This window comes from Lepidochelys kempii, chromosome 10, assembly GCF_965140285.1.
Source record: "Lepidochelys kempii isolate rLepKem1 chromosome 10, rLepKem1.hap1, whole genome shotgun sequence".
In the NCBI taxonomy this organism is placed as follows: domain Eukaryota; kingdom Metazoa; phylum Chordata; order Testudines; family Cheloniidae; genus Lepidochelys; species Lepidochelys kempii.
This window is the reverse complement of record NC_136389.1, coordinates 67,610,408-67,626,345: the sequence shown is the minus strand read 5'-3', so window position 1 is coordinate 67,626,345 and position 15,938 is coordinate 67,610,408. Positions and strand designations below refer to the sequence as shown.

Here is a 15,938-nt window from a genome sequence, read left to right as displayed (position 1 = left end):
TGATCTCAGCCAGCAGCCATGTCAGTCAACCAGGGAACAGTTTAAGATTAATTGGGGTGTTTTCTGAGTCTCCAAATGAATGAGTAGTTCAAGACCTTTTAGAAAAAGGGACTCTCCCCAAGGAAGCCAAGTCATGTTTTAAAACAGGCCATTATTTGCATTAGTTTTTCACATCTCCTCTGCATGCCAATATATGGCCTGCAGTATCCACAAACAAATACACAAGTAAAATAACTATAACCAAAAGAAAAAAACAAGTTATTTTAGGAGCTAGCTAATTTCTCGCTGACTCAGCAAGCTCGGAGTGAAGCCAATTTCTGCAAACTTGTAAGGGCTTCTCCTGCAAGGTGCAGGTCAGGAAACATTTATAACTGAACAGAGGGATACCCTGACTTACTCCTCCATTACATAGAAGTGCAGGTATGTCAGTATCAGCCCAATTCTACTTTGCATTAAGTAATAAACGTACAGACCATGTATTTAAAACTCTTCTGCAGTTTGCCATGGCCCAGACAGCTAACCACTGTAGGTCACCTGACATACACAGTACATAATCCAAGCAGCTTGCATGTACCGACAGAAGAATGTATCCCATAAATCTTAAGCAATCTAGGTTTTTGACAGCAATCTTGGTTTTTGACAAACCAGCTGACAACAGAAAGAACATTGTACAAAGAGAGAAACAAGACATTGTTTCCCCAAATAAATAAATGCTCCACTTACTTAGTTCTATAAAATAGCATTGATAAACAATGGAGATCTCCCACCGTGACAGTAATGACAACAGTTAGCATACAGCAGCAATCTAGTAATTACACCCTTAAGTGCATTTTTAACATTGTTTTACATTTCAATCAAGTTGACTTGTGTTCACTGTTTTTCTAGTGGATCCAGAAGTATGACAAACTGACAATTCTTGGAAACCACATTACTCAAAACAGACTGGGAGTACTGTTTTCATTTTCTTTCCATAATGATGTTAAATCTAATAAATATAAATTAGAAACAGAAATAACACCATTCCAAAACAATAATTTATATAACATGATGTCTGGAAGTGATATTTCAGCCCAAATTTTCCTTTTGTGCACATGTAACGTTTGCACATGCAATTTTCAAGCACTGGCCGATATCTGCATACGTCACAAACCTATTTTTCAGATTTAAGAGTAAAATTATCAAAAGTGCCTAAATGACTTAGGAGCTGAAGTCTCAATTCAAAAGTGATTTAGGCTCTTAAACCCAGATTTTCAAATGTATTGAGGTGCCTAGAGATGTAGATATATGTTTTTGAAAATCCCAGTAGGCACCTAAGCGGATTAAGTGCCTGACTCCTAATGAATTCCTAGGAATTAGACACAAAGTAAAATTTACAGAAGTGCCTAAGCAGGTTAAGTGCATAACTGTATCACCTGTGTGCTGGTGACAGTGGTCAAAAAGCGAGCATGCAAAATTGCATATAAAAACAGACTGAGGACGTTTTGAAAATGTGGCCCTGAAATTCACCCCACCCCACCCCATCGGAGCCTCTGCTGGACATGCTGGCCACTTCCGGGAGCAGCGCAGGGCCAGGCTAGGGCAGGCAGGGAGCCTGCCTTAGCCTGCTGCGCACCACGGCCACCCCGGAGCCACTCGAAGTAAGCGGTGCTGGGCTGGAGCCCACACACCGAACCCCTCCTGCATCCTGCACCCCAACCCCCTGCCCTGAGCCCCCTAACCCCATCTTGAGCCCCCTACCGCACCCCTCCTGCACCCCAACGCCCTGCCCTGAGCACCCTCCTGCACCCCAACCCCCTTCCCTGAGCCGCCAACCCCCTTCCCTGAGCCCTCTGCCACACACAGCACCCCTCCTGCACCCCTGCCCTGAGCCCCCTTCCACACCCCGCACCACTCCTGCACCCCTGCCCTGGGCCCCCTCCCACACTCTGCATCCCCTCCTGCACCCCAACCCCCTGCCCTGAGCCCCCTGCCACACCCCACACCCCTCCTGCACCCCAACCTCCTGCCCTGAGCTCCCCTCCTGCACCCTGCACCCCAACCCCTTGTTATAAGCCTCTTCCTACGCACAGCACCCACTCCCGCACCCCTGCCCCAGCCCTACATTCATGGCCCTGCATACAATTTCCCCACTCTGATGTGGCCCTCAGGCCAAAAGGTTTGCCCACCCCTGTTCTAGATCCTAAACTGCATAATTCACATGCAGCCCTGTGAAGAAGGATGGGTAGATCTTAAGTAGTGCACATTACTTTTGTGGATCCTCTGCACAAAGGAGAATTTCATTTGTATATGGATATTTGTACAAGTGTGACAGGTTGATCTGAACAACGCACACAAGATTCACAGGATTCCAGTGCATTACTGCACAGCTAAGGAGTGAGACCACATTAAAAACAAATACAGGCTTTATTTGTGTCTGTGTATTTTCAATTTTATAAGCTTTTGATATCCAGTCCTAATATATGTACAAAGGAAATGTTGCAAAAAGAGAAACAGAAACAATGTTCTTATCCCTAAACTGACAAAGATTTAAAACCTCTTTCAGGACCCATGCACCCAGTAAGGGTATGTCTACACTAGAAACGGTACAGTGGCACACAACGGCTATGCTGCAGCTGCACTGATATAGTGAGTCACTTACTACAGAGATTGAAGGGGTTCTTCTATTACTGCAGTAAATCCAACTTTCTGAGAGGCAATATCAAGGTTGATGGAAGAATTCTTCCATAGACTTAGTGGCGTCTATACAAGGGCTTAGGTCAGCTTAGCAACGTCTGTCAGGGCAGTGAATTTTTCACACCCCTGAGCAACATAGCTCGGTCAACCTAAGGCTTAGTGTATACTAGCACTTTTGTCAATCAAACTTTTGTCAGTCAGGGATGTGAAAAAACACACCCCGACCAACATAAGTTTCACCCACAAAAGCGCCGGTGTGGACAGCACTATGTCAGCAGGAGACACTCTCCTGCCAACACAGCTACCGCCGCTCGTTGGAGGTGGTTTGGTTATGCCGGTGGGAAAGCTCTCTCCCGCTGGCATACAGCGGCTACACAGGAGACCATACAGCAGCGCAGCTGTGCCGCTGTAAGGTCTGTTGTGTAAACATAGCCTGAGTTTTAGGTGTAGAACAGGCTTAAGTAATAATTGAGTGACCAGATTATTGAACAGACCTGCCTTCAAAATAAGACCCCTCTAATGTCAAGCTGCATGCAGAAGTTGACCTAAGACCCACTCCAGCCTCACTCCTTTGAATGCCAACTCCAGTTCCACCAGCTCTCTGCTTTTCCTTTCTAAGGCCTGCCTTCACAACCAGGCTACACTCACTCAGTGGTTTCTGGAGTTGCCATGGCTATACCCAATGTCTAGTCTGGAATGCTGAGCTCACTAAGAACACTAATGAACTGCACTCCAAAAACAAACTAACTCTTTCACTGTACACAAACTATTTCAGGAGGATTTTGCATCTTAAGAATTATCCTGCAACTGTTCCATTAAGACTGTATTGGACTGAAGATAATGTACAGTGGCCATGCACAATTTATCAGCTATACAAAATTTTGGCAGCCATTGATTTAATGGCACATTTGAGCTGTTGTAATGTCCAAAATTTGCATAGCATTAATGCAACACTATTCCATCTCCAGAGGTTTTTTACAGTATTCTTATGAAACAAATACAAATAGAGAGCCCAATTAAATACCTGCTCCCAAGGAAGTTAATAGGAGTTTTGCAATTAACTGTAAAATGTTGCCAACTCCTGTGATTTTATTGCAACCTTCATGATAGCTGGTGTTTTTTAAAGCCCCAGCACCTACAGTCAAGTGACTACATAAGAATTTCAGTTTTCATTGTTTAAAAAAAAAAAAGAAAAAAGAAAAAAGCAAGATTCTAGGACACACAGTTGCAGAGGAAGACTTGAAAGTGGCTCAGAAACCAGAAGGTAAATTTTAAAAATTAAAATAAAACAAATAGTTTTTTTAATTATGACATTTAAGGTAATCTCATAATTTTGGGGGGGCCTAACTCATGATTTTTGATCAGCTGAGGTTGGCAATACTGCTTTAAAAGGAGCAGAATCATGCCCTCAGGTTTTCTGTGGGACAAGGGCAGGAATGGAATTTGGTGTGCTACGCAAAACTGCAGCCTCAATACTGGACTGATTTGGTAAGGAGCATGAAATATCCATTTGAACATAATATAGGCTGAATGAGTAATTATCTGTGATTAAGCCTTCACATATCTACTAAAGCAGGGGGTGGGGGGATATCAAACCAGAGCTATTCTTAGGTTTGTTTACCTAATTTATCTTGTCAAAGTTATGTTATTCATTTACAAAACATTATTCCTACACAGAGACTCCTAGGCAAGTTTTTGATATCTTGGTAGCCCAGCTACTATGCTGGTTAGCAGGAGGTCAATGTGTAACTAGCTGGGTGATCTCAGTGCAATTCTTTGTGTGACCACATCATAAAACTACCAACAAAATTAGTACTAACTGGCACCATTTTTGGAAGTCTCAGGAAACTCAAGATCAGAACGGTGATGGAGACTGAATCACCTTTTCCCCATTAGGGTGGTCTCTCTAAGACAGTTTTAAGACACATTTGTGAGACAGTATAAGTAAGCTTTACTTGCTTGGACTGTGCCATTACAAGACATCTATGTATGTGACACCACGCACAATCACTACAATAGAAATATTCACTCAAAAAAATGGAAAATGGACAAATAAAATCATAGAAACATAGGGCTGGAAGGGACTTTGAGAAGTCAGTCATCAAGTCCAGCCCTCTGCACTGAGGCAGGATCAAGTAAATCTCCCCCATTCCCAACCATCATCTAGACCAACCTGATTCTGAAAACCTCAAATGATGGGGACTCCACAACCTCCCTTAGAAGCTGATTCCAGAGCTTAACTGCCTTTATAGTTAGAAAGTTTTTCCTAATAACTGATGTAAATCTCCCTTGCTGCAGATTAAACCCATTACTTCTTGTCCTACCTTCAGTGAACATGGTGAACAATTGATCGCCTTCTCCTTTATAATAACCCTTAACACATTTGAAGAGTTCTCTGAGGGGGTCAACAAACATGTGGACAAGGGGGATCCAGTGGACATAGTGTACTTAGATTTCCAGAAAGCCTTTGACAAGGTTCCTCACCAAAGGCTCTTGCATAAATTAAGTTGTCATGGGATAAGAGGGAAGAGCCTTTCATGGATTGAGAACAGGTTAAAAGACAGGGAACAAAGGGTAGTAATAAATGGTAAATTTTCAAAATGGAGAGGGGTAACTAGTGCTGTTCCCCAAGGGTCAGTCCTGGGACCAATCCTATTCAACTTATTCATAAATGATCTGGAAAAAGGGGTAAACAGTGAGGTGGCAAAGTTTGCAGATGACACTAAACTGCTCAGGGTAGTTAAGACCAAAGCAAACGGTGAAGAACTTCAAAAAGATCTCACAAAACTAAGTGATTGGGCAGCAAAATGGCAAATGAACTTTAATGTGGATAAATGTAAAGTAATGCACATTGGGAAAAATAACCCCAACTATACATACAATATGATGGGGACTAATTTAGCTACAACTAATCAGGAGAAAAATCTTGGCGTCATCGTGGATAGACCTCTGAAGACATCCACGCAGTGTGCAGCGGCAGTCAAAAAAGCAAACAGGATGTTAGGAATCATTAAAAAAGGTATAGAGAATAAGATGGAGAATATCTTATTGCCCTTATATAAATCCATGGTACGCCCACATCTTGAATACTGCATACAGATGTGATTCCCTCATCTCAAAAAAGATATACTGGCATTAGACAAGGTTCAGAAAAGGGCAACTAAAATGATTAGGGGTTTGGAACGGGTCCCATATGAGGAGAGATTAAAGAGGCTAGGACTTTTCAGTTTGGAAAAGAGGAGACTAAGGGGGGGTATGATAGAGGTATATAAAATTATGAGTGGTGTGAAGAAAGTGAATAAGGAAAAGGGGCCACCAAATGAAATTAATGGGCATCAGGTTTAAAACAAATAAAAGGAAGTTCTTCACTCAGCACACAGTCAACCTGTGGAATTCCTTGCCTGAGGAAGTTGTGAAGGCTAGCACTATAATAGGGTTTAAAAGAGAACTGGATAAATTCATGGACGTTAAGTCCATTATTGACTATTAGCCAGGATGGGTAAGGAATGGTGTCCCTAGCCTCTGTTTGTCAGAGGGTGGAGATGGATGGCAGGAGAGAGATCACTTGATCATTACCTGTTAGGTTCACTCCCTCTGGGGCACCTGGCATTGGCCACTGTCAGTAGATAGAATACTGGGCTGAATGGACCTTTGGTCTGACCCAGTATGGCCATTCTTATGTTCTTATGTTCTAAGACTGTTATCAGGCCCGCCTCAGTCTCCTTTTCTGAAGACTAAACATATCCAATTTTTTAAATCTTTCCTTACAGGTCAGGTTTTCTAAACCTTTTATCATTGTTGTTGCTCTTCTCTGGACTCTCTCCAATTTGTCCACATATTTCCTAGAGAGTGGAACCCAAAATTGGACACAGTATTCCAGCCTCACCAGTGCCAAGTAGAATGGGGACAATTACCTCCCATTTCTGACATATAACACTCCTGTTAATTCACTCCAGAATTGTACTAGCCTTTTTCACAACTGTATCACATTGTTGATTTATAGTAACTCCCAGATCCTCTTCAGCAGTACTACCAAATAGCCAGTTATTCCCCATTTTGCAGTTGTGCATTTGATTTTTCCTTCCTAATTAAAATACTTTGCACATATCTTTATTGAATTGCATCTGGTTGATCTCAAACCAATTCTCCAATTTATCAAGGTCATTTTGAATTCTAATCCAATCCTCCAAAGTGCTTGCAACTCCTTCCAATTTGGCAACATCAGCAAATTTTATAAGCATTGCACTCCACTCTATTATCCAAGTCATTAATGAAAATATTGACTAATACCAGTCCCAGAACTGATCCCTGTGGGACTCCATTAGACATGCCCTCCCAATTTGACAGCACACCACTGATAATTCTTCGTAAAATATTAAAGCAAATCACTTCATTGATACTGGTGACAAACCCGTCCCTTGGTCATCTTCCAGTGTTGATTTTAGTCTATTTTTGATCAGAGTAAACTTGAAAAAAATGAGCATTCATCCTCACAGTTTGTGACTTGACTCACAGACTCAAATTCATAGAGAAATATTCTGGCAATCCCATTATTTTGAATTGTAAATTGGGGGCAGAAGCAGTTCAAATCCTATGAATATTAGTTGAGCAACCACTATTCGTCATAAATTCACGACAGGAATTTACATATGCTTCTTGGTAAAGCTCTCACTGAATAACTAATCCGTCAGTGATAACAGATACTTCAAGATAAAGTACATTCTGCAGAGTCTTTTAAGTGCTGCTTGTCTGAGGGAGGGGGAAGAGCAGGGTTCTATCTTCAAAACATACAGAATGAAATCCTGTACCCACTGTGGTCAATGGCATCACTCCTATAGACTTCAGTGGGGCCAGGATTTTACCCACAGTGTCTTAAAACTGCACCGAAACAGTTTAACTGTTGTAGCTTTGGCTCAGGATTTGCAAATCTCATCATGACATTTTTTCATGAAGATTATTGAGTGGGTTAAGCATCCTGATTCTCGTATGGTATGTGGATCATAATCTACTTTCTGAACATTAGTATACAATACACTCAGTTACTGTAAAACAGTATTCCAAAAGTTTTCCATGAATATGGTCTCCAAGTTCACTATGTCATATAATGGACATCAGATTTTTGGACTTGCAACATCAACCTAACTTTAAAGACATTTACTATGTTGGTAGTTTTTGGCAGAATCAATTTGAGCAGATAATGTTTTCAGCATGTATATCTTTTGAATCCAGAATATTACAGATTAGAAAAAGGAACAGAATACATGTAGGGATTGCAGAAACACAAATTAAGGCAGCAACCAACACTAGTTCCAATTATATGTGGACTATGAAACTCACTTTTCGAAAGAAAGCCTGGTTTAATACCCTTTTAATGTCCAGACAAGGTGCATTTGTTGTTATTCTATCCTCAGATATTAGCAATTCCATTTCTCAGAAGATAAAATGAACAGATCCAGAGAGGGCTTATCTAGTACAACTCTCAAACAGTAGCATCTTAAACTGTCATTGTATCTGTGCTTTGAAAACCACACAGCAAAGAGTAACTGAGTGCACAGTATGAAATCTGGGTGTGAAAATTATTGATGGAAATAAATATTTTATCTATTTAAATTTGCTAGTGATCGCTAATAACCACAGATAGTCCATTATTAAGGATATAAATTAGCATATTTCATGAAAAGTGTAACTGTGTGTACCTAACAAAACTACCTTAACTAAATGGTATCCCATGATGTTAATCAGGAGACCAATCCCATGATGAGAGGGAGAGGCTGTCTCCATTATCACCGTGCAGAATCAGGTCTCCTTAAGAAATAAATGTAAAAACAACAAAACTGCATTTAAGTACTTCTATTTTGCGTATTAATTTTCAAACTATTTGTCTTTTCAGCATCCATCATATCTACAACACATCCTTTGTACCATTGCAATCTAGCAACACAAGGGAGCAGTTCATTTTTGTGCTAGAACATTGTTTGCATACTCAGAAACATATACAAGTGAGTGTTTAAAACCAAGTCAAGGGCAAGTGTGAGCTCACAGAAATATTTAGTGAATGGCCACAAATTCAAGTACTGATTCTGTGACAGTGGGAGTACAGAAATCTCTGCAGATACAGAGTCATCATCCTGGATCTTTGAAAATAATTAATGCTTTAATGACACTTCTGCTATCCTTTTCACTTAAAATGGCGAATAAAACTGTACAGACCTATTTCTGCTCTGATTTACACCAGTTTCATACTGGTGTAGTTCCACTAACTTCATTAGAGTCACCCATGATTTAAGAAGTCACACCTATGCATACAAAAAGCCCAAAAATCTAAGGTCTAGCCTATGAATGATCAGTTGATCAATTCTGTGGTCCCAAAGAGTCAAATTTGTGCTGCAACCCTTGATAACAACATGGATTTCTTCAAAAGGAAGCCCACACTTAAGTATTCAGTGGTAAAATATTTACTGGATTATCCTATGTAGGTGGAGAGATTGCCAGTAATATCGTCTGCCATTATAATGATTAATCTGCACATGACAAACTAGTCTTGCCGCAACTTGAGACAGAAACTGAAAACCTATGGAATGTAATTCCAGAGTCAGAATCTATCTAGACATTTATGCAGTGCTCATCATCATGGCATCCAAGAATCAGAATGACCTGCTATAACCCAAGTTCACTATATTTCTTCTCAATAATAGTACCCTCTTTTGACAAGTTATGCTGCAGTTTTCTTTGCATTACATTCATGCTACATTTCCAGCAGATTCTTTTAACCTGGTCATTATTTGATTCAGTACCTCCTTCAAGCAGGATAAAATTAATCAATTTCACATAAGTGGCATGGCACAGACTTCTGACCTTGCCCAGCATCCAATTGTTTGAAATTGATGAGCTCCACACATAAGCATTTTAATAGCCAAAAACAATACAACTGTAAATTATGGTACAATATGTGGGTAGAATGGCTCTGTGTGGCCCACAGAGTATGGCCCTAAGCAGCCAACTGAATAATTAATGGTTACTAGAAACCAGAAATGGTATGTTAAATAATGTAAAATAGCTATAACGTCACTAAAAGTGCGAAAAAACAGCTAAAACTGAGGAGCATAAGGGGCTTCCTGCAAGGTTGGGTTTAGCATCCATGCCTTATACTGCCCAAAATCATGGCAAATAGATTAGAATACTAAAAAGGACGATCAAGACCAAAATTTGACCGGGCTTAAAATGTTCGTGAAGCTACTCACAATGGACTATTGATTACTTCAATGTGTTCTTTAAAAAAAGAAAGAGAAACAGAGACAGAGACAAGTGAAGCAATGCCAAAACCATTTGTGGGGATGAGGGACCTGTGCCAATACTGGCTTCAAATCTACAGTGAAGAAGAAAAAAATGTAAGGTTTAGGTTTTGTCCATGATCACAAGATTAATATACAGAAACGTAGATAACAGATCGCTCTTTACCATGGACATTGATGCAGAAGCTGTCTGCCCTGACGCTTTCGGTGACCAAGACCCAGCCATGGCTGGTGCAGCAACACATATGTCCCTTGAGACTCTCAGTGACCAGGATCTTGAGGTAGATGGGCACTAGCAGAACTCCTCGTCTTGCATTCAGGGGATTTTTCAGCACTTGGGTCAGAAGCCAGACTTAAGGCTTGCTCCATTAAGAATAATAATTTAAACTTGATGTCCCCATTTTTTCAAGATCTACTTTTAAAGGACTTTCAGATTTTACACTTGCTAGGGATATCAGTTCCTCCCAAACAGGCGAGGTACCAAGGATGCCCATCACTGACCAGGATAGCATCCCATCAGGAAAGACACCTCTTAAAGCCCAAGGATCCTACATACCCCAGAACAAACTCCAGAACAACCCCTTTAAGGGGGTAAAAAACAAAAAAGGGGAAACGGTCCCAACTAACACTAACAATACAAAAACTTAGTTGTGAAGACCACAGGCACGCTGTATGCTTCATCTCAGGCAGAAGGCAGTTGATGAGGACCTGAGGGCAGTTTACCCACATAGTCCTATATATCCTTATTACCACAAGGCACAAGGATGTGTAGGGTGCATGTGCAGGTCAACCAGGCACTGCTATCAAAAATTTCTGATCAAAGGCACAGCGGCCCATGTGCCCTGGAAGTGGAAAGTCTGAAGCAGAGCCCCCACAGGGACACTCCTTGAAGAAGAACCTCATTTTATTATCCCATTCGTAAATTTACCAAGCTCTGGGCTTCGCTATGCTACAGGCACGAGAGCAGCCCAGCTAGGTGCTGCAACTGTGCCTCTGTAGCATCATAGTGTAGATATTTGCTTCAGCAACAGCAGGGTTTTTCCATCACTGTAGTTAATCCACCCCCTTGAGAGGTGATAGCTTGGCTGATGGAGGAATTCCTCGATCAACCTAGCGGTGTCTATACTGAGGCTTAGGTTGATTTAACTACGTCTCCCAGGAAGTGACTTTTTCACATCCTGGAGCAACATAGCTAGAGCAAGCATAGCTAAATTCTGTGTGTAGACTAGGCCTTATTAATCTTATAATTAGCTAGGCTGTCTGCCCCACATTCCTATTGAATTAGATTGTAAACTCCTCAGGACCTGTGTTTGTAAACAGCACAATGGGGCTGTGGTCAGTGACTGTGGGACCTCAGTTACTACCACAATACAAATAATAAATAATAATAATATGAATATGAATAGCAACAACATTATCTATGGTTGCTTAATTCAAAACTATTGTTTTATCAGGTATTTATTTTAAAAGTTTCACCACAGTATGATTTTTGGAGACTGGTAAAATATTGTTTCAGCAATGTTGTCAAACTCACTTTGCTTTCTTCTTCTAAAGGGATTTAGACGGGGATTTAAAACTTCAAAGAGCACTTCACATTTACTGCACTATGGGAAATATTAGTGCAGAGAATGACATACTGTGATGACATTATGCTGTATGGAAGCACTCAATTTTTAAAACTACTCATTTCTTGGAACTGATTAGACTTATGTGTCAGGCAATAGATCAGTTGACAGCCAAGGCTTTCCTCCATGGATCCTGAATGCAGGAAGGACCTGATCCAAAGCCCATTCTGAAGTCAGCAGAAAGACTTCCACTGGCTTCAAAGGGTTTTGGCTCTAGCTACCCACACACTTATATAGCCCTCTTCACCATAATAACTGAGCACTCTCTGTTCCTGAGTCTCCTGGGGGCAAGAGGCAGCTGCATCACCTTGAAGCAGCCCAGCCACTTGACACCTAGCAAGAGAGTCCCCAAGTTGTAAAGGCAGGTAGAATGTTACTAGCAAAAAGGAAAATACCGATTTCCTGCCTTGATTCCTTTGACTCTAGCTTCAATGTCAGGAAAGTCTTGTTCATGGCACCACTGGATACTGGGGCACACAGTTGCCTCAACAATTTTCCATTTAAAATCATAAATGGTAGTGTCTAAAATGCTCAGCAGACCAATGTCTGGCTGTTAACACGGCAACATGATCATCACCTACCTGTAGATGGGTACAGATGACAACTGCAAGCCAAGTGATCTCCCAGGAAAGCCCTGTGGTTTTGGGGCTGGCCATCTTCCTTCCCGAGCTCTGCTGAGAGAGGTGGTTTCAGTTATAATTAAACGAAGTCAAGTGCCTCCTGCCAGAGTCTCAGTGACTAAAACAAACTGGGCAAGGACAGGGAACTGGGCTTTGGAAGGAATGCAACCCAAACACCCAAGGTTTGTACTGGCCAGCAAAGCAGACTCGCAGCTTACGCCATAAGCACAGCCTGCAGGGTGAGGCAGTTCCAGTTAGGGACCAGAACGGGAAACAAATATGTTTGGGGACGCTGGCAACACGGGGCGAGTTAGATTCTCTCCTACGTGTGAGTTAATTTATCAAATCAGCAACCCCTCCCATCCCAGACCTCAGAGAAGAGGATTTCTCATGAGCTCTTTCTTCAGCATCCTCACCCACTCAGAGCTGAGGGCCCAGCCCAGGGACTTGGACATTCATTTACACCGCTTCCAAACGTGCTAGCTCCACGCAGCTCATAGGCAAGCATCAAGAAAGGAAAAATAAGCCCATCAATTTAGCAGCGATCACCCTGAATTAGAAGGCTACATCCATCTGTCTGCCGTTTTTACTGCAAACTTCCATTTAAACCCTCCAAAGGAATCATGTAATAAGCCCACTAATTGTAACTGATCTTTAATGTAAATAAATCTTTTCGCCTCGTACTTAAAGCTGGAGTGGGCTATACAGTCATTACCAAAGTAATCACTTTAAAAAGGTGACCGCACGCTTCCCCACCGCCACCCTCCTCCTTCCAGGGACATTGTGCAAAGCCTTAAAGTGGTCTAAATGCAAATCTGATCTTAAAAAAAAAAAAACCCTCCCCCCCTCCGCCCTTCCCCCCCCCCCACCCATAGACCCTTCTCCTTTTTTAAATAGGCCAGATGTCCCGAAGGAAAACTACCTATCCAAACAGCCCAGTTCTTGCACCTGTCAACTAACTCTCATTAAGATTCCTTGCGGAAATCAGGCTGTTTACCTCCTTACAGTTCGGCAGGGCTGCCGTATGCTTTTGTCATTCAAAAGTTGTAATCAACCACAACATTTCAAGAATGAAGATTCCCTCCCCCCACATTATTGCTCCGGTCTGCGATTGACACAACTGAGCCAAGCTGTCTATTTGACAGGCTTTGGTGTATATAGATTCCCAGGAGGTTTTGTTTGTTTGTTTGTTTTTAAGTGATCTGCCGGTGTAGCAAATGAAGCCCTGCGATGCACAACAAGCGAAGGGCAGGGCGCCTCTGTTTACAATGAACATGACCTGCCTATTGTGGTGGATCGCTTTGTCCAATCTGGAGAATGAGTTACCGGGCGGGGGGCGGGAGGGGGGGCTAATGGAATCCGCAAATGTCCGAGCATCGGGCCAGCTGAGGGCTGGGTCAAAGCGCCTTGGGGTGGGGGGCGTCCCTGGACACAGCCCCGTTCTCAGCACCCTCTTGCCCTCCCCTGAAGCGAGCGCTACCCCCGGCGCTGAGCGGGGCTGCCACCCGCGTCCTCCCCTCCTTGCATCGTGCCAGCCACATTGCCTCGCCTCTCGCTGAAGCGCTCTCCCCTGGCCAGGGAGCTCATGCACGGCCCCCGAGTGGGAGCCGCCGGCCCCTTTCCGCGCCCGCCCCCCGATTTCAGTAGCCCCCGGACGGCTGCAGCGGGAGCCCCGCAACAACCAGGGGCGCCTCCCTCCCGGGGCAGGCAACAGCCCTGCGTAACTGGCAGCCGCGGCCGCTCTGGTCCAGGGAGCTTCCTTCGCCCAGCAGTGGCCGCGACCTCACCCACCTTGTGCAGGGCCGAGCGCCCCGGCTCCTCGGGCAGCGTGTGCAGGGCTCGGCGGGACGCTGCTCCCCACCGCCCGGGCCGGGGGACGCCTCTCCTGTCAGTGCCCGCGGGCTACAGCATCCCGAATTAAAAGCGCCTGCCCCTCCCTCGCGCCAAGCCCCAGCCCACCGCCGGCTGCTGGAAACGGGCCGCCCCCGTCCTGTCACAGCGAGCCGCCCCTCCCTGCACCCCGCCGGCGCGAGCCGGGAGAGCGCGCGCGCCTCCACCTGCAGCGCTAGGGCCAGTGCGCTGGGGCTCCCCGCCCCTGCCCTGGGAGCGCGGCTGCCAGCACCCCCTCCTCGGTGCCACCGGCCTACAAGCCGCGCTTCCAACTGCCCTGCAGCGGGAGTCCGGCTTCTAGCTCCCCGGCCCCAGCACCCCTATGTCGGGAACCCGGTACCCAGCGCCCCAAGCCACTACCCTGGGGGAGAGCCACCGCATCCGTGCATCAGGTACCCTCACCTTCCAGCTCCTCCGCCCCAACTCACGGGGCTGCCGCCGTACAGCTTCCTGCAGCAACGCACAAGATCCCGCCTCAGCAGCCCCCGGCCAATGCAGACCGATCCCTGAGCTACAGGAGTCCCAGCTTGTGCAGGTAGTTAGACGCTCAGCCGGTCCTGGAAACCTCTCAGCCAGTTAGCAAAAGCCGACTCTCACTCACTGCCTAGCCCATGTGCCCTGCCGGGACAAAGGAACCTGCACTAGCAGACAGTTCTTCTTCCCCAATGTAACTTAGCCAGCAAATTGAGGCTAATCAATTCCCAGACCTCAACAATCCTGATAACTCTCAATACAGCTGCAAATCTCTTTAGACACCAAAGACGGCTTTAATCACTCTGTCTTTTAAGATATTTTAGGTCTCCGACTGTGTATGCCCCAAACAGCACTTGGTAACATTTTATCCCCTTACTTGAGACGGATGAACTATATATAACATTGTAAAAAGCTTTTGCCCTTGCACTGTTGCTTCCCACTCATGGGCCAAAGGACATTTTCAGTTATACAGCATCAATACTCAACAGACAGTAAAAAGGTCTATTATTTTATCTGTGCCACTGAAGTTTAAAATATACACCAGTGAACTAAACAACCGATGAAGGGTTTGTTCAAATACGTTGCAAGGGAAACTTTTCCAATTTGTTCAGACTTCTCGAAAGCAAGCTAAAAAAAGTCTCTTCCATAGTTAGGACCCGAGCGCCCTCCAGTGAAATAACTAGTTTGTGAAGAGAACCAAAGAGAAGAAGATGGACGTTAGGAAGGTGAGTTGAAGGGTCATGTTGAGGGAGGTCCTCAAACCCAACTGTAACATCTTTCACAGTGAAGGTTCTAATGAACTTTACTGACTTTGTAAAATAGCTTTATGGGGTCCAGCTTATTTGTGTCTCTATCAAACGTGCTCAGTTTTCAAGTAAAGATGTCTATCTAAATATCAGCCGCGGAAACTCATCGGGAAAACTGAGAAATGCTGTCTCCTTTCCTGTTCACGCATTACCATGAATAATAGGCTTGTGCTATAACAGGAATTATAACTAAAACTAAGAGATTGGCCTGTCCTAGTCACCTGACACAGGACTAGAAGGTTAGTACATCTGCTTCATGACAGAGTTCAGTATCCAGCTGAAGTGAGCTGTAGCTCAGGAAAGCTCATGCTCAAATAAATTTGTTAGTCTCTAAGGCGCCACAAGTACTCCTTTTCTTTTTGCGGATACAGACTAACGCGGCTGCTACTCTGAAACTTGTACAACACTATTACCATTTGTGAGGTTGCACAGATTTAACTAGGCTATGCATTGATGCCAATCAGGTTACACAGGTGGCCCAAAATTGGAAAACAGTTAGCAGTTCTGTTGAGTCAGGAGCCACAAAAAGATATAGTTCACTGTCCCAGAGCTGTGTTG

The 15,938-nt window shown here is 43.8% G+C and overlaps 1 protein-coding gene across 5 annotated transcripts in view; it reads right to left on the bottom strand.

Moving 5' to 3' along the window:
- ADAMTSL3 (ADAMTS like 3) overlaps window positions 1-14,582 on the bottom strand; it is a 279,327-nt gene extending 264,745 nt beyond the window's left edge. For 2 of the 5 annotated variants that reach the window (XM_073304070.2, XM_073304075.1), the window contains exons 1-2: window positions 14,002-14,132; window positions 12,172-12,261 (exon numbers count right to left, since the gene is read on the bottom strand). In XM_073304070.2, the coding sequence (XP_073160171.1) occupies window positions 12,172-12,246 (75 nt within the window). In that variant the 5' untranslated portion in view covers window positions 12,247-12,261; window positions 14,002-14,132. Of the gene's footprint in view, window positions 1-12,171; window positions 12,265-14,001; window positions 14,133-14,502 lie in introns of those variants that run through there. The other 3 variants (XM_073304072.2, XM_073304073.2, XM_073304071.2) reach the window with 3 other exon arrangements.
- Window positions 14,583-15,938: the final 1,356 nt, after the last annotated feature.